This window comes from Aythya fuligula, chromosome 1, assembly GCF_009819795.1.
Source record: "Aythya fuligula isolate bAytFul2 chromosome 1, bAytFul2.pri, whole genome shotgun sequence".
Taxonomy (NCBI): domain Eukaryota; kingdom Metazoa; phylum Chordata; class Aves; order Anseriformes; family Anatidae; genus Aythya; species Aythya fuligula.
The window spans coordinates 198,682,572-198,707,887 of record NC_045559.1 but is presented as its reverse complement, the minus strand read 5'-3'; the positions used below and the strand labels follow the sequence as shown (position 1 = coordinate 198,707,887).

The following is a 25,316-nucleotide window of genomic DNA, read 5'->3' as shown; positions in this document are numbered from 1 at the left end:
GCCATAATTACAAAGAGCAAGGAAATCTCATTGAATCATCCATGTTAAAGCAACCTAACCATCTGCATTTTGGGTTCCATTGCTTGGAACTTTATGATCTTTAAGATCCCTTCCAACTCAAACTGTTCTATGATTTTGATCTCCAGTGCCCTGTGTAGTTGTAGATCTGGAAAGGAACCTCTTTTGTGTTTAGATGCTGCTCATCTGCAAGTAGTGGTTTGGATCCAGTGGAATTGCACCTAAGGGCCTCACTGCTTCCAAATAGGGTGCTGCAATTTCAGCTTTGATATGCTTTATTTCTGACAAGAAAATAAATAATCAGAGTATTCATTTTTTAAGCTGATATGAAAGTCATGCATAGCTCCCGATCTCAGAAGAGTCATGTGGAACCAAATCTACAAAGATTTGTAGGAGCCAGCTTCCCATAGATTTACCTAAATGAGGACCAAAATGCCTTTGTCCAGCCTCATTATAAACAATTAACAGCTCTGTGGAATTGGGTGTTGTTCTTAGCACAATCATAATGTTCTTCTCTGGTCGCTGGGGAGGATGTGGATATTGTTTAGATACTGGGAAAAGTCACTACAACTCAGTAATTACAAGTCAAAATAGATTTAGTGACATGTTCAATCATAATTTCTGGAAATCTTTTTTTCCACTTGAAAAAGTGGAAAAAAGTGGGAAAAAAAAAGTGGAAAAGTGTGTTCTTCCATTAGGAAAAATACTACTAGTACATATTTCAGAAAGATATGTACTAGTAGTACATATTTCAGAAAGACATTTGGTTTCAGTTTCCTCTTTCTATCAAACTTGACTGCATTAGCTCTTCTGTTATCCTGAGCATTAAAATATTTCATTTCAAAGTAACTTTTTTTTTTTCTTTTTTCTTTTTTTCTGCAGTTACTTCTGTGAGGAAGATCTTACTGGTTAGGAATTATTCTTGGATCCCAGAGCCTTTTGGAAAACTTATTTCCAAAAGGTAGTTTTATTTTACAGTCCCCACATAAAAAGTTAGTCTCAGAAAAATGTAGAACTGGGCTTGACTAACTCTTCTGTTTCTGTGGTTCAGAATGATTATGCGTGTCCCTGAATCTTGACTTGCTTTCTAATCCAGTTCTTCGGTGGAGCCTAATCTGTACTTCAGTCCGGTAGTCACAACCCACCTGATTAGCAAGGTGGAAGGTATCAGATCGTGAGGAGGTATGGAGAAGGTACTGACTCTTTGTTCGTTTTAAGAAAAAGAAGCTTCTGAGAATAATGTTTAGAAGACAAAGGGAAGGGGAAGAAAATACAAAGTAGGAGTTTGACTGGGAGGAGGAGACATACTGTCTGATTTTTGGGTGGTCCTATGTGGAGCCAGGAGTTGGACTGAATGATCCTTGTGGGTCCTTTCCAACTCGGGATATTCTATGGTTCTAAGAAAGAAAAGCAAAAGAGATGGAAGAGGAAAAAGAGAAATGCCTGCAGAAGACAGCTCAGAAAAATGACAGCTGTTGCTGTTGACTGTTAGCCAGGATGAGAAGTGTAGACAGAAAAACAAAAGCAGGAAGGTGTAGTAACCTCTCTAAGTAGCTTAGAACAGAAAATAGATTATCCTGTATGCTCACAAAGGAGCATAGATAGCCTTCGATTCCTAATGGCAAGCAGTTTAATACAAGTGGCTGTAACTGGTGTGCTCAGACAGTCACATTTCATCAGATGATCCTCCCTTCCTTGTACAGCAAGGCACCTTAACTCGGAAACGCGGTCCCCCCCAGCCAGCCCTAACAGGCAGGATGTGCTGCAGTAATGTGCAAACACGTGTCCTGTGCTTGCAGTGCTTCCTTCCCACATGGCCATAATGAGAGCTCTGTAGAGGAGTTTCTAATTTACTCTTACCCCGAAGGATAACATAAGCAATATGGGAATGTTGTTAAACATGGCATGCGTTGTTGCTGTGAGCTACTTTCTCCTTATGAGTTCTGTGGGTGAAAAGTGACTTGTTTCCTCAGAAGGCTTCTTGCGCAGAGTACATCAATTGGTCACGGAGAAAATCATTAGAAGGCTTATGACAAGGCGCCCTAATAAAAAACCAAAACAACAACAACAACAAAAAACATATTTGCTGGCACTCAGCCTTGCAGCTCAGTGTGGGAACTTCTTCTCACATGATGGAGGGAGAGCAGTGTAAGCCCATGTACAGCACCTCTTTACATACACAAACATAAATAATTATAGTTAGTTCATGTCTTTTTGGAAGTGTAGTTAGTATCATGCCTTGGCTCTATTCCACTCTTGCTGTTTTCTTTATGAAAAAAAGTAAACGTGTGTGTGGCCCTAAGTTAAATTTATGTTATAAATACGCGTGATTAAAATTGACCCTATTGCTCATGTGCCAAAATTACCCCAGCAGGGGAATGTGGAGAACCAAATTTATTGCTGTGGCTCCTCGATTCTTCTGCTGCTCCAGCTCCAGCCTCAGCTCTTGCCAAAGCCAGGCTGAGAGCAGCGAGCATTTCTGCTCCGTTATCAGGTACGCGGTGCCGGATGGGGACAGCTGGCAGAGTTATGGGCTCTGCTGGCTTTGGACCAGGGGCAAATTCCCCTTCGATGGGAAAATTCTCTGCCAGGCAGTTGTAACCAGATTATGCGCCCTTTAAACGCTTGCTTGCTGGGCAAAAACTGGTGCCACCTTCCTACAGCCTGAGATGCTGTCCCATGACCTGCAGGGCGGTGAGAACGGCAGCAGAGATGAGCTGCACTGAGTGTACAGCTCACCCAAAATCTCAGTTCTTCCAGGTTGAGTAATACCATAAAAAGAAGCTTAAACATAATATGCTATTCAGATTTTTCCTGGCTCAGGGGAATCTGAAACACTAGGCACATGCAATATTTTTTACTGTGCTCATTTGCAGCTTGAATGGCTCATTGGGGGTCAGCAGCAGAGCAGGGACTCTTTCACCCCTTGAGCAATGAAGCACTAAGTAAAAGTTATTTTTACCAATTAGTAGTGGCCTGTATGAAGCAAATCATTAGTCTTCAGTTATTAGCAGCCAGGTGTTCATGAAAAGTACCATGTGCAGCTAGCATCGTACATTACTGTTGTTTGCAGTTGGAGTCAAGGCCGGTTGCTGAATTTGTGACATCTCCAGGCTGTCTCTGTGTATTTCATTTTCTCCCCCCAGCCAAAAAGAAGCATGTTTGGAGTTGGTGTAGAGGTTTCTTTTTTTTTTTTTTTGCTGCTGGTGTGGTGTGTCTCGTGAGCAAATAAGGGAACTGCAAACTCTAGATCAGTATTCTGAAGTCCTTAATATACAGAATTCATAATATAAAGATAAATATCATTATTGGTTACAATTTCATTTATAGGAGCAAAATTGCCATGTCAGAGAAGTGAAAATTGCAGTGCAAATTGCCCTTAATCAAACAAATTGTTTCTCTAGGGCAGGATTTTCACATACCCACTAGTCTGCATCATGAAGGAAATTTTAGGCAGCCAGCAGCATAAATTAAATTCTATTTAAGAACTTAAATAGCTCTTTTATACCACGTTAAAAGTAAAAAATGAGAAAGTTAAAGGGAGAAAATGGAATTGTATCTTCAGTGTTACCTCCACATTGAACTGCATGTTTAGCCTTGATGTGTTTTGCAGGGGGATTCAGACCTATAGCTCCATGACTATATAGAATAACTAATAAAAGAAGAACAGTAATAACAACTAATCAAATTCCGATACACCAAATACTTATTGTGCATAACTGACTTGAAGCATGTAACTACAATGGCTGCTAGAAATCCTTCTTCATGTTTCTTGGAGTTGTGATGAGGGGCTTGGAGCGTGGCTTTCTCTTTCAGTACTTCACATGTCTTGTGATTTTCAGCAGTGGCGAAGAAATTTCGATGGATGCCCTCCTCGGGAACAGTTTAATAAGTCCGGTGGAGGCAGGATGGTGGCGGGCCAGGCCGCAGCCTGTCAGCAGCAGCTGGTGAGGGACATCTGGTGGCGCGATCCGGCAGTAATAGCCGCACGCTCACGGCTGGAAATGCAGTTGCACTGTAGTAATTAAGGCAAAAATGTCATTACGTTTGTAATGTGATTACTTTTCCGTGTCGATATTACTCTAGAAACACTGAAGTATGTTTACATTTCAGTTTGTGTATGGTTTTAGCTTACTGGGAAAGCAGAAACTAAAGCCCTGTTCTTGAGCTGGCAGCTTGAACACATAATGTGTCCAACACCCTTACCTCAAAAGACACTTAACTTACAGCCAATTGTAGGTTTTAAAACAAACTCGTGATATTGGAGAGCAGTTCTGTGGGTATATGTAAACCCTGTGTCTTTGGGCTCGTAGTTCTGCCAGGGCTTTGCTGTGAGCTCTGGGTAAAGCTCCTTCCCTTTGTTTCACTCTGTCAGTCGCCCGTCAGTCCATCTCTCAGTCCATCGTTTTGTCAGAGTGCTACAGTGATTTTCAGCTTCTGAATCCCATAGGTAAAGGATCATAAAAAGTAAAATGTTTACGTGTCTTTGCTTTCAAAGTTCTGTGTTAATTAAGGATAACAGCAAACAATGTCTGAGATTACCATGGTCCCCTATAGAGCATATATACACCATCAATATTTTAGGTGCAATCATTTTGAAGGAGAAACTCTTTAGGATGAGTTTTCCGGTGTTCTGTGTAACTGTAACAGTACTTATGTATCACTGTGCACATGGTGACAAAACCAAGTCCTTTGAAACATGTTCAGGGCCTTGCCCATGGGTCGAGTACTGTGAGATTTTGCCAGCACCCTACAAGGCCAGCACAAAGCCAGACTTTACTGATGTGTGAACATCTGTCATCACAGAACGTGTCTCAAAGCTTTCCGTGACTTCTGCCTTCTCCTGTCCAGACTTTCAAGTGAAGAGGAAGGGTAAGCAAGGGACTCTTCCTTCTTGTTAGCATGTGCAGTAACAGTTGGAATGATCATCTGTCTGCATAACCAGGGAAATGGAGCCCAATTCAAGGCCAGTATCATCACTAATGCTGAGCTGGAAGCAAGCCACTATCTCATTATGTTCCTCCTGCTGTTCTTACATATCCAGCCATCAGCAGCATGCGCTGGCCATCTGCGCTGCCTTCTGGGAACTGATGCTGTTCAGGGGGACAGGCATAGACTTTCCAGGGACATCTTGGTCTTTGCAGGCAGAAGGAGAAGGGTTGTGTTTGTCCACTTTTGCTTATGAAGATCTTGCAACTTCCTTATGGTTTTCTCTTGGAGTAAATGAAGTGGTGATGTTGTTAAGCTGCTAGTTAAATATTATGTCAGGAATGCATTTTTACAATGATGTATTCACCATGCAATTTCATAAAAAGAAAAAGGGGAAAAAGTACAAGTACCAGCTCTTTGCTTTCCTGTCAGCTTGGCTCTGGTGCTCTGAGAAGTCTTCCAAGAAGGATCTGTAGCAGCTGCAAGCTTCAACTGCATTCATAGTTTGTTGTGCAGAAAGCAGTCAAAAATACAAAACTTTCACAGCCAGTTACAGACTCTTTACCGTGGTTATTCATATAAGAAACCTTATTGTGTGCAAAGTACAGTTATCTCAATATCAAAATTAAGTAGGGTGGGTTTTCTATTGAGGACCAGTCCTTCTTTGTCTCCTTGCAATAGCATTTATGTTTTGTTAAACTCATTTATTATTTTTTTCCTGTAAAGTAGCAGTTCTTTGTCACATTAAATCCTTTTATTCCCCCAGTGATTTCTGTCACCATCCTTTAAAAATTTCTCCACTCTTGGTTTTGATAAAAGAGAGAAGCACTGGCATTTATATATGTTTTACCCTTTGTTTCTAAGATGTTCCAAGGCTGTGGTGACATCTGATGTTGGGGATAGCCACAGAGTTGTTACAGACTTGCTGTTTTCCATTAACGAGACACTGATGCTCATCCGCAGCCTTTCAGTGTCATACTTCATCTATAAAACTAATCTACAAGCAATCCATTATAAAAAATATTGTTGTTTTTATATTTCAGGTGCAAAGATGGCTTGAAAGGATTTACATACTCTGCACTGAAGTAAGTAAGGAAAGTAGTTCTGGGAGTATGTAGCTTAAAGTGTGTATTTCAAGGAATTGTGCATGGTGGAAGCTGCCTTGTATGAAATGAGTTTTCCTAAGAAAAAAACACACTGCTCTAAAAATTTCCCAACTGGGGATATGCAGCATATTTTAAAGAAAGCATAATATGCTGGCAAGAGAGGAATGTTTTCATATTTTGGGTTATTATAGAAAGGAAATACAGGCACATGCTTACGTGTTTTTGAAGGAGCACTATCTTTTCTCTTTTTAAAACTGTGATTCATGATTCCTACTATTCTCCTGGAAGCAATGGGCTGCTATGCTTTTTCCTGGAGTTTATTTTTTGTATTTACAAAATGTTGAATGAATACAACAGTAGTTCTATGACCAGCACCCAAATGAAGCATGGACTTTTAACATACTCCTTTGAGATATCCTGTGCCACTAAACCTTCTGTCAGTCCTAGTAATACTGGCTCTCCTATAATTTACTTTGCAATGGGACTTTCTGGTGGTACCTACCCATTTGTGGAGTTATACAAAATTCTCCTGTCTTCGTGCCTTATGTCAGAAGTGTGAAGAGATGTTTTTTTTATCTCTCCCTTACATACACTGCTACCTGTCTCCCACTATGATAGCCCAGTGCATGCACAGTATCAGCTTACAAAAATGAGCTGTGGTAGGTGGTGGAAAGTACAGAGCTTGCAGCGATAGTTAAATAATTAATTGTGTGATCCAGAAATCTGGACATGGAACACTCCTATGACAACCTGTAAAAACAGTGCGCTCTGAAATTTGCTGAGAAATTCTGTCACAAACCAAATGACAAAGTTTATATACTTTTGCCACTCTCAGCAAGACTACCTCACAACAGTGTAACTTCAAATACAGTGCAGAGTGTTAGGAAACAGTATGTCTTATCATAATGACCTCCTTTGCCCTTGATACACAGTCATTCTACATGTAGGATGAACCTGTATATTGACAGTATCAACTTCTGGGCGAAGAAAGAAGGCTGACGATGATGCCAAGCAAAACAAAGCTGATGCTCTTGGTGAGAGCAAAAACATTTTGAAGATTAAAAAAAAAAACAAACAACACAGATATTTTATAAAAATACCATAGTAATTATCAATCTTTATGCAACCCCATTTTGCTGAAGACAATTGAGATATTTCATGGGTATTCTTATTTGGTGTTTTTCTTCTGTATGGAAATGCACTTCCCCAGTAATGTTCATGTTCCTAGTTTTAAAAAGAATCCTGGCAGCAATGTTGGCCGTTATGTGAAGTTTATCTAAAGTTTATGTCAGTGGATTGGTCTTTTCCAGGAGATACAAGTTTTGGCACCTGTTTAGGATGCATCTTCTTTTCCATACCTGTGGGTAACTTCAGGCTTGTTGTAAAGACTTTTAGAGTTCTGTATTAGAAACATCAGGGCCTTTATATATTTTTGAGTTATTTATATAACTGTTGTTTTATTCTCTTTTGTTTCTTTCTTTCAGGTTCATTGTAGGGAAAGAAGAAATCCCAACTCATTCATTTTCACCTGAAGCAGCATTTTCAAAAACAGATAGAAAGATAAAGCATTGTGAAAAAATATCACAACGAATGAACTTACTGGCTCTAACAAAAAAGCTCATGGACAAAGTGTGAGTCAAAAGAAAACAAAAGAAAAACAAAACAAAATGAGTCATTTTTACTTGGCTCTTTTTAATGTTTTGTTACACTGTATTTGACAATATTATAATGCTTTTGCTTTGCATTTAAGTGTTTTGCAATTCATTTTTACTGGATAAGTATCAGTATCAAATTATGAACTCTAACAAAAATGAAATTTAAGACCTGTATGTTGTATCAGGGATTCAAAACGACTTGCAGTGTGCAGTTTTCTAACAAGGGATTTTACATTCAGCCCATTCTAAATGGCGAAGTGGTATTTGTTTTTGCTTCAGGACTGGCTCATGTCAAGGTTCCAGTAGTGCTGGTAGTGATATTAGGAAGGGAAAGCCACAAAGCAGCACTCTTTTTTTTAGGTCACCTTAAGTTACCACAACATCATCTTTTTTGGGACCTACATCCCTGTATTGCATAAAGTAGAACTGCCTTAGAGTAGGACTCATAACACTGGGCCTTCCCCCTATGTCAGGAAGTACCCAGGCAAAAGTGAATCTAAAACTGTTTTACCCAAGGTTAGACCTAGACGTCTGAAGTTAGATAAGATAGGTTCCTTCCTGTCTACAGAATGCAATTTACTGTCCTTTACAATGGGCTTAAAGAAGTGACATCAGACAGCTTTTCATGCTGGCATGTTCAAATGTTCTACGCTGCTGTGCTTGATTTGTCTGCTTTGGACATGTTAGGTACCACGAGGAGGTACTTGCTATAAGGACAATGGCATTAGAAATAGAGTGGGGATCTGATCGTATCACACATGTGACTTCACTTCCACTGACTTCTTCAGGAAACAGATCTTATTTATGGCCAGATCTTTTCCTACTGATGCACAGGAAAGAAGTCTGCAAAGTGCAGTTTGTAGTGGCTTACCTTACTGGCTTACATAATGAGCCAACATTAGGGGGTGACTTCCTATGATTTGTTGTGTCTTTGAATTGAAAAATATGAGGGCGATCAGCAGTGGCTTTTCAGGCAAGACTGTATTAGATTAAAAAAAAATCTACAAAGAGAAAAAGCTATGAGCTGTGTGCAGATTCTTTCAGCTGAGTTGTTTATAACTATTTTGTCTTAAATACTCCATATTCGGTTTGCTAGTTCATAGCTCTTCCACTAGGATTAACTACTAGGATTGAGGGACTATGTGTGGAGAAGAACATTTTTTCTTTAAGGTTTTGAAACTCTCTACTCAGATGTTCAGAAAACTACCAATTCTGAGTCCTAATGCTCTCACAGCTTTCCCTTCCATATGGTTCTTTTCAAAATAATTGAGTCTAAATGCCTGTAACCTGATCACATTCTCATTACAGTTTTTGCTACATAAACTGACCTCACAGATGATTTATAGCCATCAGACTTTATAGTACATGATTCAAAACTTCCAAGATATTTGGCACAGTATATAAATTGTGTAATTTATTTCGTATTAAAACTTGCATACTTGGCTATGGCGAAATATAATGTTCAGACCTGGTATGACATTACTTCTTTATAATTCTACATAATGCAGGGCTAACAACTGCACAATCCATGAATCTCACCATCCCAAGACAGTCTCTTTGGTACGCTGAAGGTCAAATTTGCAGTCTGAAATAAGAGCCACAGAAAAATCTATGCAGGAGGAGAATTAACCCAGTAGTGAAATGCTTATAATTGAAAGAAGTCTCACAGGGTATCTCTGTGTACTTGTATGGTCTATATTGCCTTCCAATAGACCTTAAAATGCTATGAAAAATGTGAGAACACAGATACTCAGTCAAATACGCTTCCAGAACCATGGAGTGCAGACAGACCAGGAAGGGTAATCCCACTAGAGTTCTGTCCCATAGCTTCTTGTTGAGAAGCAGAAAATTTGTTGCTTAATTTTGTATTTATAGGTATGGAATGGCAAGAAAAGAGATTGGATCAAAATAAGTGTGCAGACACTTCTGCTACACAACGAGGGTATTGTTTCTTTTTATTGTCCTTTTATAGCATCGTAAAAGCTCACAGTGCCCTTCAGTAGGTAATGGGAAAAATTGTGGTGGGAAAATAACACTTTATGTATTTTTAGGCAAGTAAAATTTATGAAGTCTCCTGTTGATTACACTGAAAACAGCTACAAGTTAATATGTGTTTCATTGTGCTTTTTGCAGGTGCAAACATGGCCCAAGGCATAGATGCTGTAAACACTATGAAGATAATTGCATTTCATATTGTATTAAAGTAAGTGCAGAAGACGTTAGATTGACAAACTCTGGCAAACACAGGGCAAAAGTCTCTGGTCAGAAAAAAATGTATACTTCGGAAATGAGAAAGGAGCCTGTTGCTCATTCTTTGTCCATTGAAAATACGACAACCCTGAAAACAACAGATTTTCTCAAATTAGGATGGGACAGGGGTTAAAGTTTTCTCATCTTTAGTTGAAGTGAATGAATAAAGTAAAACGTGTAGAGGAAAATGGACTGGTAAGCAAGGAACTTGTTTAACTATGTGATGCACTTTGCGGCTGAGCCCACTTGTGACTCCACCCGAAATAAAGCACCTGGAATGTGCTGCTTCGGCAGGCAGAGCAGCAGCAGCGTGCATACAGCTGTGCGTGTCTGGCACACTGGGGCTGGCTTTGGGCTCACTCTCCCATTCATTTATTTTAAGGGGTCAGGGTAATGAGAGATTGCTCCCAGTTGCTGTGCACGGGAAGAGCTGGCCGTGCCCAGTGGCATAATTTGTCCTCCATTACAATGGGATCAGTGCATATTTTTTCAGAGGAGTGCTGTGTAGAGGAGGCTGTTTTGGCTGGTGTTAGATTGGCACAGGTGGTACCACCTGCTATGCCTTTTTTCAGAGCTGTTAAGACTTCAGAAGATCTTGATCTCTTAATTTATTAATTTTTATTTTTGGAGCAGCAGAAATTGATTTGAGCATTTTCTGATGCTTTACTTTAAAAGACAACTTTTTAGAATGTTTATATGCAGTTTATGTTATCTTAAAAGAGGTATGGTTATGTTTAGCATCAGAAGAGATCTAGCACAATATTTAAGTATTTGTATGTAGTGTATCATTCTGTATTGTTCACACTGCAGTACATTAGCATACCACTGTGTAACATATATATAAGTTGCACTGAACTTGATGGGATCTGAGATAGTGCTTAAGTGTTCTGCTGAATTAGGATTAGAAAAGATAGTAGAGCCTTCACAAACAGTTCAGTGTAGTTTTGTCACCTTTCTGTTGTAGGTATTACATATTTAACAAAAACTCGATTAAAATAATAATTTTGTTTTGGCCTTGGAACTTGGAGGGAGAATCACTTACCACCTTATTTACCCTTACTTTATTCAAAATTTGCCTGTCTTGAAAACTGTTGCATTTATCTCTTCTAATGGCACCCAAGGTAACAGAAAATTTAGCATGGCTTCAATATAGAAAGGTCTTGTTCAGGGACTAACTGAGGACAGCAATCAAAATACAGTTATGGGGTTTATGTGACTGGAGTGGATTATTTCCGTACAATTCTTTGCTTAGTAATTTATTCTATAAAACAGTATTTTATATTGCATTTCTTATTGATGGCACCTACATACAACCATCAAGATAAGTCAGCATGATACGCACAAATGTAAAAATAGTGCCCAACTTCCTAGGATCTTTGTTTCCTGGTTGGGTGGTAATAGATCTACAGAGTGCTACAGGTTTGGCAGTTGGATAGGTTTGTGAAACTTTGCTGCATCAAATGAGGCTTTTCTTCTCAACCTCTCACCACTATCTCAGTCCATTTGCTATCTCATTCATGGATTGTGCCTTTTCTTTAGGTTGTTGTTTTCTTCAGGCTCAGCACCATGTGGGTATACACCTATCAGTACCCTCATAACCCTATATTATTTTAGAAGCACTGCTAGAATAAACATGGGGATTTCTCTTAGCGTACTTGTAATAGAGTTGATACCTCTTCTCTGTGGAAAACTGTCTTAATCTTCTAGAAGATTGTTTTTGCTTGTGACTTCATAAATAAGAAGAGAAGTGATTCTGCTATTATGGAATACAGTGAACTTGAAGTGCCTTTGAAATAGAAGGGTGACAAAGAAATAGGAGTTAATAGTGTTGAATCACTCCAGTGGAGGGACCAAATCTCATTTCAGGTTGAGAGTTCCTCAAATTACAGCAGACTGGTCCCACACTACTACCTTTATTGTTTTTTGGGGTTGGGGAAAGGGAGACATGTTAATGATGAGAAGAACAAGAAAAATTTTAAAGGGGATATTCAGAACTCTCTGTCCACTTCAGTTGTTTATTCAGCATCATTTTGTTCACATTTCATACACCTGGGGGGGATGACGGAGAAGCTATTATTTTATATAGATATATATCTATATAAAATAAATATATATTTATTATAGATATATTTTATATATCTATATTTTATATTTTATATATCTATATAAAATAAATAAATAATACACAGATATATATAGATATATATGAAACCCAGCGTTCAGCTCCCAATGGAGCAGAAATAAATCTTGACCTGACTAAAAATGAAGAAAAATAATAGTTTCAAAGGCTATTATCTCTGTAGAGAAATCAATTATGCATTTGAACTATACTTCATACTTGTACCAGTCTTGTATAATATTATAGTATAAATCATTCTTGACTGCAATAATATAACCAGGGAAATACCAGTTGATCAGATGAGCTGCTTATTGCCAGAATTTTCCCTCTGTACTATATATTCCCTTACCCCTGAGCATCTTGTTTTCCCATTATTATATCTGTGCTTAATTACCATTGCATGCTCTTTCTCTCCTGCTTCATACTTCAGTGCACATTAGTAGTGGACACAACACATGATAGCTTTTATGTAGTGTCTAATAATGACATTAACACCTGATTTCATCAACTTCCCTTCTGATTCTGAATACATAAAATGCAAAATATCTTGGTTTTGTAAATGCTTGAAGAGAGCATGACAGGCTAACGAAGGCAGTTGAACCATATTTTTCTTTTGTGGTTCCTATTGATTACAATGAAGAAAACTTAGCCAGGGGCAGTTTCTTTTTTTCTGTCAGTGCTGCAGATGATAACAGGTGGCTGTCATAAAATACCCTATGACGAATATGACCAAAATGAATATGAGATTATTTTCTAATGATTGTAGCTGGATATTCTGTCTCTTGATTGAACATGGGCTACTGTATACCCAGAATAATTTTTATTGCTGTACATGTACATAGTTATTTTAGATAACTTAATTTAAGTTATCTAATTTAATTATCTAATTCCTAGTACATTGCAACAGGTTGACTCGTTTTTGGTATGTTCCTGGACTCCATTTATGTGCACATGTGTATATCTGGAAGTGACTTATAGCCAATATCTTGACTGTATTATTAACTTTCTAAGAAATATATTTCTCAAAAGAATTATTTCATGAGTTTAGCAGATATGTAGTTTTACTGTGCTGCTACATCTGGCTGATGTGAGTCCCAATTTTAAATTTCAGTGGAGAAATAGCTTGTAGCAGGGTTTACTTATCTCACTTAAGTTTATTATGGTTTCCTACATACACTTTACTGTTTATTATTTGAGGTCTTTTTGGAAGATAAAAGTAACAATATCATGCATTGATTATATGATCTAAAATGTAATACTTTTTGTGACTTTGAAAAGCACCTATAAATATGTGATATGCATTCACCTGGTCGATTTAATGAGCTAAATGGAAAGACTTTGTGCACTACTTACTGCTGCTTGCTGTGCATCAAAACTAAGCCTTAATCCTGCAGGTCAGCACTTCTAAGTTTGTAACTCATAAAAATAAAATGGCAGGTATATATTTGACTCTTTGCCAGCTGGAACTGAAGTGTGTCCTAATGCGGTGTTCCTCATCCCATCTGAATGGTCTTTTCTACAGCCAGGAAAAAAATCAAGTGTACCTTATTGTTGTTTGTTCTCACTGGGCTTTGGTCATAACTAGTATTTTTAGGACTTTCTTTTTATATAATGGTACCTGGTACTGTGATCATCTCTTTTATTTATTTATTTATTTATTCTCAAGATGAGGGCTGTGTACTTCATGCTAGATTACGCCTTCATTTTAGGTGTGGATTTATGTTCATCTTAACTTTGACATTTTAACTACACAAAATTCACAGTGCACTTAGAAATCTGCCTACCATATATACCTTTCAGTCAGCATTTTCATTACACGATCACAAAACACTGGGTCAGTAGCTGTTCAGTAAGTACAATTTACATACCTTTAAAAGTAGTAGAAGAAGAAATGGAAAATTTTCATGCATAGCTGTTGGATCATAGGTGTTTCACTCAGAGGGTGGTGAGAAGCTGTGGATGCCCCATCCTTGGAAGTGTTTAGGGCCAGGCTGGATGGGGGTTTGAGCAACCTGGTCTGGTGGGAGGTGCCCCTTCAGGGGGGTGGAACCAGGGGGTCTTTAAGGTCTCTTCCAAGCCAAACCGTTCTATTATTGTATGATATGATCACCAGATGACACAAAATAGTTTCTTCCACTTGATTCCTATAAACACTCATTGAGTGTTGTCAGGGAGAGTAATTGTTTCAAGAAGTTTATTACTGGATGTTTAACCAGAATAGTTTTATGAGCTTTAAGATGCATTAGAAAGTTCTACAGAAGGGAAAAATGTTTGGAGTTTCTGAGTTGGAAAGGTTGCTCAATTGAGGCCTCTGACAGTTACCACTGTCTCTACAATTATCTGAGTGTCCCTGAGTACGCTCTGAAAAATGGGCTGGAGAAATCACGAGTGTTGGGTCATGCCTTATTTGCCAACGATGAGTGCGCGGCATTCGGATAGTTTTCAGATGAGGTATCTTCCATACAAACAATGGATAGATTTTATTCAGAATTCTCTGAGAAGTTCAGCCACAGGGTAAGAATGATGATAGGAAGCTTTGGTGGAAATTACAAGAAACTGGGGAAGAGGATTTGGAAAGAAACAGTCAGTGTAGTTTTGTGATGAGATTTAAAATAGCAGATCCATATCTAAGGGAGAAGAGGAAGAGAAAAATCATTTGAAGCCACATTATCCTTTTTCAATATTTCTGGACAAAATCTCCCCTTTGGGTCTGTACTTTATCTTGCTGTACACTTCCTGAAGCCTCCAGTTTGGTTGAGGGAAAGTGCATGAGCATGTGCCAAGCCATCAGGGTCAATTTCTAATTCTCCCACTTTCTGAAATTTATTTTGTGTGGACTTTTTACTGCTTTAGTGCTTTCTCCAGACATTTGAGTGTAAAAATGCAATTTTTTTTTTTTTTTTGTCCCACATTACTTTCCTCTGTACCCATTTGTGGTTAAAAGCTGGTCAGTAACCTGGAAGACATCAGGATTCTTTCAGAGGACAGAATTTTGGAGCAAAAGACAAATAGAGTTTGTCCTTTGAGGCCTATGAGATATTCATACAAACTAAAGGAGAGTCAATTGTTTACGATTTTATTGCTTTTGCTGTTTTACTGGGGAATCTGGACAGGAAAAAAAAGTTTGAAGATGGAAATGCATTTTCTTTAGTATATGCAGAATGGGTTTTAAACTGCTCGATGTCAATAATAAGTACTTCTGTAGACATTTTTTATTTTCCTTCTTCTGAATTTGTGGTTTCTTCCTGTTTTCTTTAGGGCTTCATTAGGATGTTTAGCATTGGTTACCTGATCCAGTGTTGCCTTCGGATCCCATCCACCTTCCGGCATCTGTTTACAGAGCCATCCCGGCTACTTTCACTCTTCTACAACAAGGAAAATTTCCAGCTTGGAGCTTTCCTGGGATCTTTTGTCAGTATATACAAAGTAAGTTTATAATATACAGAGTGTCGAATGCCACTTTTTTATTTTGTTTTTCAGAACATCAGGATGAGGTAAAAAGTCTAGCCACTTCATATTACTGACACAGGTTTCTACAGAATGGCATTGACAAATTCTGTAGCATTGTGATAATCAAACCATAAACAGCAAACAGATCTTCCATTCCTTCTATTTTTTCTGTCATTTCTGAATAAGCGAGATAGATTTTGAAGCATGACATCAGTATCAGGAGATAGGCATACTTCAGAGAAAGTGAATTCAGATTTCAAAAGACTTTCTTTTACACAGAAACATTTTCATGCAAACACAAGTGATGACTGCAGTAACAGCATTGTAGCCAAAGAGAAGCCATTTGCACATTTTTTGGCTCAAATGTCTCTGGAATCCTTACTTGCCTAAATAGCAGGAGCTTGCAGAACATACATCATGTGCAACTGAGACATAGCACTTACCACTTGGAAATCAACCCTTCTGCACCATTATAAGATGACAGATTGTGAACTGATACACATTCATTCAACATTTTTGAAGTTAATTGAATTATGTGTATTAATGCCAAACAGAATGTAACCAAACACATGCTATAAGGGAGAGTATGTTACATACTGCAGTGCTGAAGCGGCTTTTGCACTTTTATGTTCCTAATCACACATGTAATTTTTCAACTGCCACTTCACTTCTCTCCAAAGCTAAGAGAATTTTGTATTATTTAGGGTGAACATTACTTCGTGTTTTTTTTAAACCCTTATATATAAGTAAAACAGAATCTCACTTAAAGTGTAGTTGGATTGAAACACAAGAATTTTTAAGTTTACCGAGTTTAAAATTTTTGATGTCAAAGTGCAAATGGCCTATTCAGAGTTTACTTGAAAATTCATTTGTTGCTTGAATTTTAGGAAAAGTGCCTCCAGAGAATAAAAGTATTTAAATTGCAAAAACTGAAATGATTTTGATTTATTTTAAAACCTCTAATTGCAACTGAAGTATAAATAAGTTCTATGGATGTTAATTTTATGAGGGTCAAATACTCTGACCTTTATTTGTAATTTATTAAGTAGGTGCTTTCTGTTGTTTACATTCCATAAATTTGGGATGCATTATGTTTTTCTTCCAGTTCGAGTTAAGCATGTAGGGCAATAGAGATCCTAATCAGTCCAAAAGATTGAATCACAGCCAAAACATTTCTTGATGTATTTTGAACCCAAAGGAATTATATTCTGCCTTACTTAAAAAAAAAAAAAAAAAAAAAAAAGTCAAACTTGTCCCCGAGGGGTGTCTGAAATGCCTTTGTAGAATTGCAGTAGCTGTACTATTAATATTTTGTGTCCACCTGACTGTTAATTATTGTCAGCAAATAGCAAATAAGGTTTTATAAAAAGTCGGTTGGCTATGGTAGTCTGGTTTCCTTTTTTAAAATAAGATTAAAAAAGTAAATTTACTACTCAATTTTGAGTAGTAAAGTTGAGTGTTGTAATTCAGTTTTGGGACACAGACATATTCTTCTTCTGTATTTTTTTAATTTCAATGCATTGTTCAAGACTTTGAAATCATAGAATCATTAAGGTTGGAAAAGACCTCTAAGATCATCTAGTCCAACTGTCCACGTACCACCAATACTGCCCACTAACCCATGTCCCTAAGTACCACATCTACCCTTTCCTTAAACACCTACAGGGACAGTGACTCCACCACCTCTGTGGTCAACCAGTTCCAGTATTTGACTACTCTTTCTGAGAAGAAATGTCTCCTAATTTCAAACCTCAACTTGAGGCCATTCTCTTTAGTCCTATCACTAGTTACGTGTGAGAAGAGGCCGACCCCCAGCTCCCCACAACTTCCTTTCAGGTAGCAGTAGAGAGCAATAAGGTCTGAGCCTCCTGAGTCTCCTCTTCTCCAGATTGAACAACCCCAGTTCCCTCAGCTGCTCCTCACAGGACTTGTGTTCCAGGCTCTTCACCAGCTTCGTAGCCTTTCTCTGGACATGCTCCAGAGCCTCGATGTCCTTCTTGTAGTGAGGGGCCCAAAACTGAACACAGTACTCATGGTGTGGCCTCACCAGAGAAGAATACAGGGGGATGATCACTTCCGTGGTCCTGCTGGCTACACTATTCCTGATACAACCTGAAATGCTGCAGTGAGTTCACATGAGGGCCACCGAGTTGATTTGAGGACTGTGTCATCTGATGTGCAAGGAGAAACTGGGAGAAAAGGGTTTCAAGCTGGAGAAGGAAAGGCTGATGGAAGATCTTACTGTTATTTATGCCTCCTGGAGGATGCAGAGAAAACAAACTGTTCTTGGAGTTATGCAGTAGCAGGATGAAAGGGGATGGATTCAAGTTGAAATACAGGAAATTCTGTTGAAATATAAGGAAATATTTTTTCCTGTGAGGGTTGCCTAACATTGAAACAGGTTGCCTGGTAAAGCTATGTGGTCTTTGTCCTTGGAGATGCTCAGAACTTAATTGGATGAATTCCTGATCAACCTGCTCTAATGAGACCTGGAGGTTGGACCAGAGAATCTCCAGAAATCTCTTCCAATATAAATTATTCTTTTGTTCCATGAAAAGCACACATTAGATGGATTAAAAGGCTAACACATATATCAAAATAGATGTCAGCAGGCCGTCATACAGAATTATATAATGTTGTTTCAGTGCCATCAGCACTCGATCTGGCCCTGCTAAGCAAGTCTCCAGCAATTTGGAAACAAACAGAAATTTACCAGGGATAAAATTTGGCAGCAAAATATGGATTTCCAAAACAGTTGGAAAAACAGTGCAGAGGATGTGACAAACTTCTCATGGGAGAGTCAAGACAACTAGAGCAAATGAAGATGTTCTCAAATTTAGTTTTTCTGAACACATGGGAATTAGATTGTTATTTTAAACTGTTTTGCTCTCTGATTCTGAAAAGAACAGTAACAGTAAACAACTAAAAATAAAATTCTTCAGGTAGTGTGGATTATGGGTATTGTCACACTATATCCTTAATTTATGCTGTGTGCTGTATTACTAGTTTACAGCAGGATATCTCCAGTCTGTGAATGCTGAAAGAGAAATAACTTGGGCTAATCCTGCTGTCTGTTCGCCTACAGGGTACTAGTTGCTTCCTGCGCTGGGTACGAAACCTAGATGATGAGCTTCATGCACTTGTAGCTGGTGAGTCCATGATAAGAAGCCCATATTGCCTGTGTTGGGATTCTGCAAGTATTTCTGTAATGCACATAGCTGGATGTCTGTCCTCCTGTTCCCTTTCCAGAGTTATGTGATAAAAATAGTGCTGTATACGTTAAGGCTGTGTTGGTGGTGTTTCAAGTAGTGAAACACACAGTAGTGTTACAAGTGTTTTCAAATAAAGACTTTAATTAAAATTGTAAGGTAAATTCAATCAAACGGTCTGTTTTTCATGTTCAGCTTCAAGGACAATAAATTATTGTATTCACAAATGTAAAGTTATCCTTTATTTTCTAAGACTTTTGATAAGAGGTTCGAATACTGGCACTTCCATATGTGAAAGAAAACACATTTGAAAGGATGAGCTCAACTGAATCTGAAGAAGGATTATTTTCCAATGAAATATAGGTAGTGTTGCAGGCCCTTCCCTCCTATTTGTGCACCTATTGCATTGGTGAAACCTGAGAGGTCTCTCTTGTTTGTGGGCTGAGAGAGGAAATTTGAGGCTGTGCTCCTGATCAGAGCCACAAACTTGTTTCACAGTTTCAAAATTCTTTTTTTTTTTTTTTTAATGGCAAGAACCATACTTTGATAGTCAATACAGGAACATCACTGAACTTTGTTGTAGCAGAAAAAGTATCATCTTGTGCAACATCTGTTCATCTGTTGAGCTGATGTATGGCAACAGCAGCAATAAATCACAATCTTAATAATGCTTGTGTTTTCTAATTGTTACAGGGTGTCTAGCAGGAATTTCTATGATGTTCTACAAAAGTACTACTATCTCTATGTATCTGGCGTCCAAATTAGTAGAGGTAGGATGTTAACCTTGTAACAGAACTCTTTACTGTATATATTTTTTCAAGGCAGAAAATGAGCTTTATAAGCTTTGTCAGAACATTGCAGTGTAAAACAGGGTTGTATAGCAGTTCTGTGTTTTAGTAGGGACATGCCGAGAGGCAGTGCCATTCTGTGGTCTCATTTCTTTCTTATTTTCCTTTCTGTGTTTCATTTTAAAAGGTCTTTATACACCGGTGTTCGTGTATATTCTCCATGATTTTTGGTAATCTTTTCTGATAGCTCTTTGCTTTGTAGCTTTTACAGATTTTTCAATCTAAAAGTTTCAAGAATGCGGATTTTGTCTATTCTGCCAGAAATGTAAATCAAAACTAGCCCTTAATTGCAGATTTATTGCCAAAAGCTACAGCTTAACTTCCTGCCTTTGTTCCCTAATTTTGGCATTCAGCAATCTAAGATAACTCAAAATAGCTTAAGTTTTAGTCTATAGCTGAAGTTGTTTGTCAGTATGCTTAATCTGATTGAATTCCCGGCTTTGCAAAGAACTTTGTTCTAATTACCATTTTTCCGGTTTGAATTATTTCTATGAACTTGTAAAAATTGGGAGCCTGTAGGGGCAAAAAAAAATAAATTAAGAATGTTTGTAGAGTTTTCTATGTTGATTATACTTTGCTAACCAGCTTTTGATTTCTTACTGTGATTTTTCCATAAAATCAAGACTTAGTCCTGGTTATTTCCCCAGCAGCAACACTGGAATAAGTCGACAGTGTTCTCCTGTTATGCATCATCCCTGAATCACAAAGCTTTCTCCTGCAGACCTCAAGGGCTCCCTAGTAGTATTTGTCCATCCCCTTTGTGGGTGCAGAATTCATTTTAACAAGAATAAAAAGAAGGAATGTATTTTTCTTTTAAGTATAAAATTAAACATAAAAGGGAAGTTATACTCTGCTTATTTCTGTTCCTTGTCATCCTAGATTCAAGCTCTGAAGGTGGTTCACATAATGGTTGCATAAAAGCAACTCTGAGTTGTCCATATTGACTTGTGGAATATCAGATGGAAAAAAAACACGAATAGTGTCTTGTATTGCTGATGGTTTTCTCTTGAGTTTGAGACATTGTGGCTGAAGTGAAATAAGAAAAGTGCTTTGTGTTCTTTCTTTCTTTCCTTTTTTATTTTTTTAAACTACTTTTATTGTCTTACGCAAGCCAAGGGTAACTGACCAAAGAGGCGTGTGCTGCTTTGGAAGGTCAAGCTGTGCTCAGGAAAATAAACTTTACATGTTTTCTCAGAAATAAAAGTACGTGATTTCAAGCTGTTTAAGAACAGTGAATATTCACTTTGTTGGAATAGTTATTGTATTATTCTTCTGCTTTTTTAAAATGAAGAATTTAGCATAGCAAACTTTCCTTTTTTTATCTTTAAGATCTATACTACCCTTTTAACACTCCAGATGTTGCTAAGTCCTGTTCTGTGCATTTATAGCCATTTATTCTATTGATCTTGGATAACTTCTATAAGCAAGCTCAATCAATAACACATTTATGGACATATACAAAATTATATGAGCATAGATTAGTAATGTTGGCCTGTTACTTTGAAAATGTATAATAAATGTAAAAAGCTACGTTAAATTTATTTTGTTTTATTTTTTTTATCTTTATAGACGATATACTTCAAAGGCATTGAAGCAGGGAAGGTTCCCTATTTTCCACATGCAGACAGCATCATCTATGCCATTTCCACATCAATATGCTTTCAGGCAGTAAGTATGTTGTCTTTGAATAGCATATGAACTTCTCTGAGTTTAACTGAAATGTTGAATAGAATGAGGATACAGTGAAATAGGAAAAATATCATGTAGTAATTTCAGCAAGATGTTGTGAATCAGGACTCCTACAACCTGTTTTTGAGTGTCACTGTGGGAAGATCATTTCTGTGACTCAAATTTCTCATATGTTTGTAACTCAATACATTATATAAAGCTCTGAATTCTTTGGAAAGGATCTCAAAACACATTGACCCAGGAGATGAATATAAATGTAGGGACTTTCACAAGCATATGAAAGGACCATTTCTCAAGGAGGCAAACAATTTATTGTAATATTACAGCGTTAAAAAAAAAAAAAAGGAAGTTTTCCCTCTCAACCAACTTGAAATAAAGTTAGCTGTCTGAAAGAATCTGCAAAAACTAGCAAGGAAATCTTAAGTCCTACATTTGAAACAAGCTATTTTATCCTTTCTAAGTCAATCATGTACTCTTACCTTCAGCCCCTTTATTGACTGCATTAACTATAAAATTTCCTTTTCAGTGGTACCCAATTACTCTCTACACTATTCCACTACATCTGCCCCTTTCTAGAAAATGAAATCTATTTTTGTGCCCATCAATAAAGAGAAAACATAAAGTAGCTTTCTGCTGTCTTGCGCCCAACAGAAGAGATCCACTACTCCTACTCCTCGTTGCTTCAATTTATTTGTGGTTATTTCTCATTCTAATATCAAAGTAAACTAATATTTTTTAGTACTGGGGATGTGCCAGACAGTCTGTGACACTGAGATCTCAAAATACTACTGGCAAGGATCATCACATGGAGCTAAAAGAAATAAAGTTATTATGAAGAAAGAGGAAAGTTTTTTTTTTTTTTTCATTGCTTAATGACTAGCTGAAAAAGGAATCCAAGACTTGAAATAAATTACTAGGTTTAGTGGGGAGGAAGGAGGGAGAAATTAGCAAAGTGATCTATACTGAGGTGTTTTTTCCTCACTATATTCATGAGTGAGATGGAAAAGTAGTCAAATAGAAAGATTATTTCAGATATGGAAAGGGATTTGTAAAGGTGACTACACAAAATATGATAAGAATTATTTATGCTTTCTCTACACAACAATGAGATCTAAATTAATTGCCACCACTTTTGAAAGATAGTGTTCTGGGAATACCAGTATCTGCTGGTGGTGCTCACATGCAGCACTGATTTCAGCTGTGAGCAGTGTATCTGCTGTTAGTGTTGGACATTGTTGGATGATCACAGTTGCTTTTAGTTTATTTTTTTATGAATCATAAGAGGAATTTATATCTATGTGTATAATATATAACATATATATATATGTTTCTGTAACCATCCTTCAATGATCACTGCTTTTGGCAATATAATGTACCAGATGAGGCTCTCCCCTGAACCTTTCACAGCTGGCTCTTACAGATTATTTTTCTTGCAGGCTGTCATGGAAGTTCAGAACCTGAGACCTTCATACTGGAAATTTCTTTTACGATTAACGAAGGGCAGGTATGTAATCCGGGTATGTTATGGCTTGCCTAAACATACCATTGATCACATTCAACTTTCTGTGTCATTTGTTGTCAACAGCATAGCTGTAGCAGTACATATGGGCTAATTTGCTGTGTATTTACTTTGCTTTTCAAGTGGCTTCCAGTCCACTTGAAGTTCTTAACTGCTGATTTAGTCTAATGACAGGAGCAAAGACTTAAATGTGGTTAATACTGTTCAGCAGATGAGAGTTTAACTAGAAGGCTTTTTTATCTGTTTTCACTTGGAAAGGTGGAATGCTTTCAGATTTCAGTGAAATATGAAGAATCCAGTAAACAAACACAGAAATTGAAGGAATCATTTAATACATTCAGTGATTTACAACATGGTATTTCTACATGTTTAAAAGTATTAGTAGAAATATCTGAATATTTCTTAAGAGTGCTTTGAAGATTCAACTTTTTTTATAGAACATCTATTTCAGTTAGGAAAGGATTTTTTTCAAGGAAAACCTAATGAAAAATTTTCAGTGGTAAGCAAGAATTTACACTCTAATATGTTAAAGTGCTTACCTTTTAAAATAGATTCTGCTTTAATTGATTTATAAAAATACAGTTTAGTGAAGTGTGCATTATTATATGGATATGCTATATGGCAGAACCAAGGCACCCAAATCACAGTGAAGATCAGTTTAGGAATGGGATTATAAAAGGTAACGTCTGGATAATCCTGAGAGTTCCTTTCAGTCCTTTCAATGCAACCTACTGTGGTTTGAGGCATAGCATAGAGAAGAGATCGTCTCTGTCCAGACTGTAAAAATAGAAGAGAAATCAGAGGCCAGTCCCTGGAGCGTGTTAAACCTACATACACCATGGCACAGCACACTATTAGCTGGACATTAGGTGACTTAATACATTGCTAGATGTGGTGGGAAGCTTTCCTTGGGATGCCTAGAGGCAACCTCTGAGGCTGTACAAACATGATACGGTGGATGATGTCAGTGCAGATGTCCAACTTTGGCTGCATTTTTCTCTCTTATATTAATTCTAAGATTGCTTTAGTTGAAAGAGAAGAGGGAAGAGAAATGCAATTCTGCTCCTTTATTTCCTCTGAAGCAAATATCTGTAACAGTAATTTTGACACTCTCCATAGAAGCAGATTATTTTGACATTTAAAAGGTCTTTCACTCAACAATTTTAAAGAGCAAAGAGATGGAGATAGGTTGTAACACCCATTAAATTATTACCCAGACTTACACAGGCATGGCCAGGTTATGTTCCACTTGAGTGGAAAAGACAGTAGACAGTTGTTTGGGCTTTTTTTGTGGAGTTAAAGGTTTTTCTTTTTACATAAGTCATGCTATATAAAGCGTATGAAGTCAAAACACTAGTGATCAGATTGTCAAATGTATTTTTTCATGTCTTTTTTGCCCAAGGTGAAAAACTTGCAATCTGTAAACAGTGTAGGCTGAAAGCCTGCATTTCAAAGATTTGGATAGTCTTTCATGGAAGTGAAATAATTTTAACAGAAATTTATTTTTTTTTGTTTAAGTGAATAATCTGTTCACTCTCTCATTTTTTAGGTTTGCTTTGATGAACAGGAAAGTTTTAGATGTATTTGGTACTGAAGCATCTAAGAACTTCAAGGATTTCACGCCTAAGCTTGACCCGAGATACACTGTTGTACCACCAGAGCTACCTCTGGAGCTGTCTTGAAGATGACAGTATACCTTGTCATTGAATGTGATCAGCGTTTTGTCCTGAAAAGTTAATTAACTTAACAGTCATATATATGGAGGAGGGTGTGGGCTCCACTTCAGTATTATTTCAATGAGAAATGCTTTTTACCAATCAACAATACTGGAGCTTTGTAGGAAAGTGTGGCTTAGTGATTAAGCCCCTTCCACGTACAGCACATATTTCTGGGTTACTGTAGTTGGTTGACAGTATGGTAGATTCCTGAATGAATTAAACAAATGAGTAATATATTTAGAGAAGTAAAACATACATAAAACATAAATATGCATAATTATTTCAAAAATTCTATAGTCCAGACCAGTAGAATATTTCTTGGTAAAACTAAAAGAAATTTTGAGTTTAGAAAGGAAGACATAAGGCGTAGGTTAGGTCCAGAATTGTTCCTGATCTTAAAACTGTTGTAGTCTGGTAAAAATGCCTCCTTGTCTTTCTAAATTGCGTCGCTGATTTATCTGAAAAGAGCCACTGCCCACTCATTATTTAAAAAGACAATATTTTTACAGAGCTATGGTTGCAAAGTAAGGCATTCCTTAGTTAAAAAAAAAAAAAAAAAAAAAAAAAAAAAAAGGCATATTAGTGCAGAAATCACATTCCAGGGCTGTAAATCCCAGTAACGATATGGATAACAGACAAGGAAAATAAAAAGGCAATACCAGTGACTTGTGCACCATAAGGAGCAGCAGGGTGTGGTGGTTTGTATCTGCCAAGTGGAAAATGACAAAACAGGCAGGGGAAGGAATAAAATGTTTCAGCCTCTGAGATGGTGCTGGAAACAGCAGACGGTTACAAAAATAAAAAAG

General features: G+C 37.4%; 1 protein-coding gene across 1 annotated transcript in view; it reads left to right on the top strand.

Moving 5' to 3' along the window:
• TMEM135 (transmembrane protein 135) overlaps positions 1 to 25,084 on the top strand; it is a 176,942-nt gene extending 151,858 nt beyond the window's left edge. Inside the window, exons 7-15 of the mRNA XM_032187777.1 lie at positions 5,991 to 6,032; positions 7,538 to 7,684; positions 9,842 to 9,911; positions 15,336 to 15,503; positions 18,613 to 18,676; positions 19,430 to 19,506; positions 21,154 to 21,252; positions 22,710 to 22,777; positions 24,342 to 25,084. Of these exons, the coding sequence (XP_032043668.1) occupies positions 5,991 to 6,032; positions 7,538 to 7,684; positions 9,842 to 9,911; positions 15,336 to 15,503; positions 18,613 to 18,676; positions 19,430 to 19,506; positions 21,154 to 21,252; positions 22,710 to 22,777; positions 24,342 to 24,474 (868 nt within the window). The 3' untranslated portion in view covers positions 24,475 to 25,084. The remainder of the gene's footprint in view (positions 1 to 5,990; positions 6,033 to 7,537; positions 7,685 to 9,841; positions 9,912 to 15,335; positions 15,504 to 18,612; positions 18,677 to 19,429; positions 19,507 to 21,153; positions 21,253 to 22,709; positions 22,778 to 24,341) is intronic.
• The last annotated feature ends 232 nt before the right edge of the window (positions 25,085 to 25,316 follow it).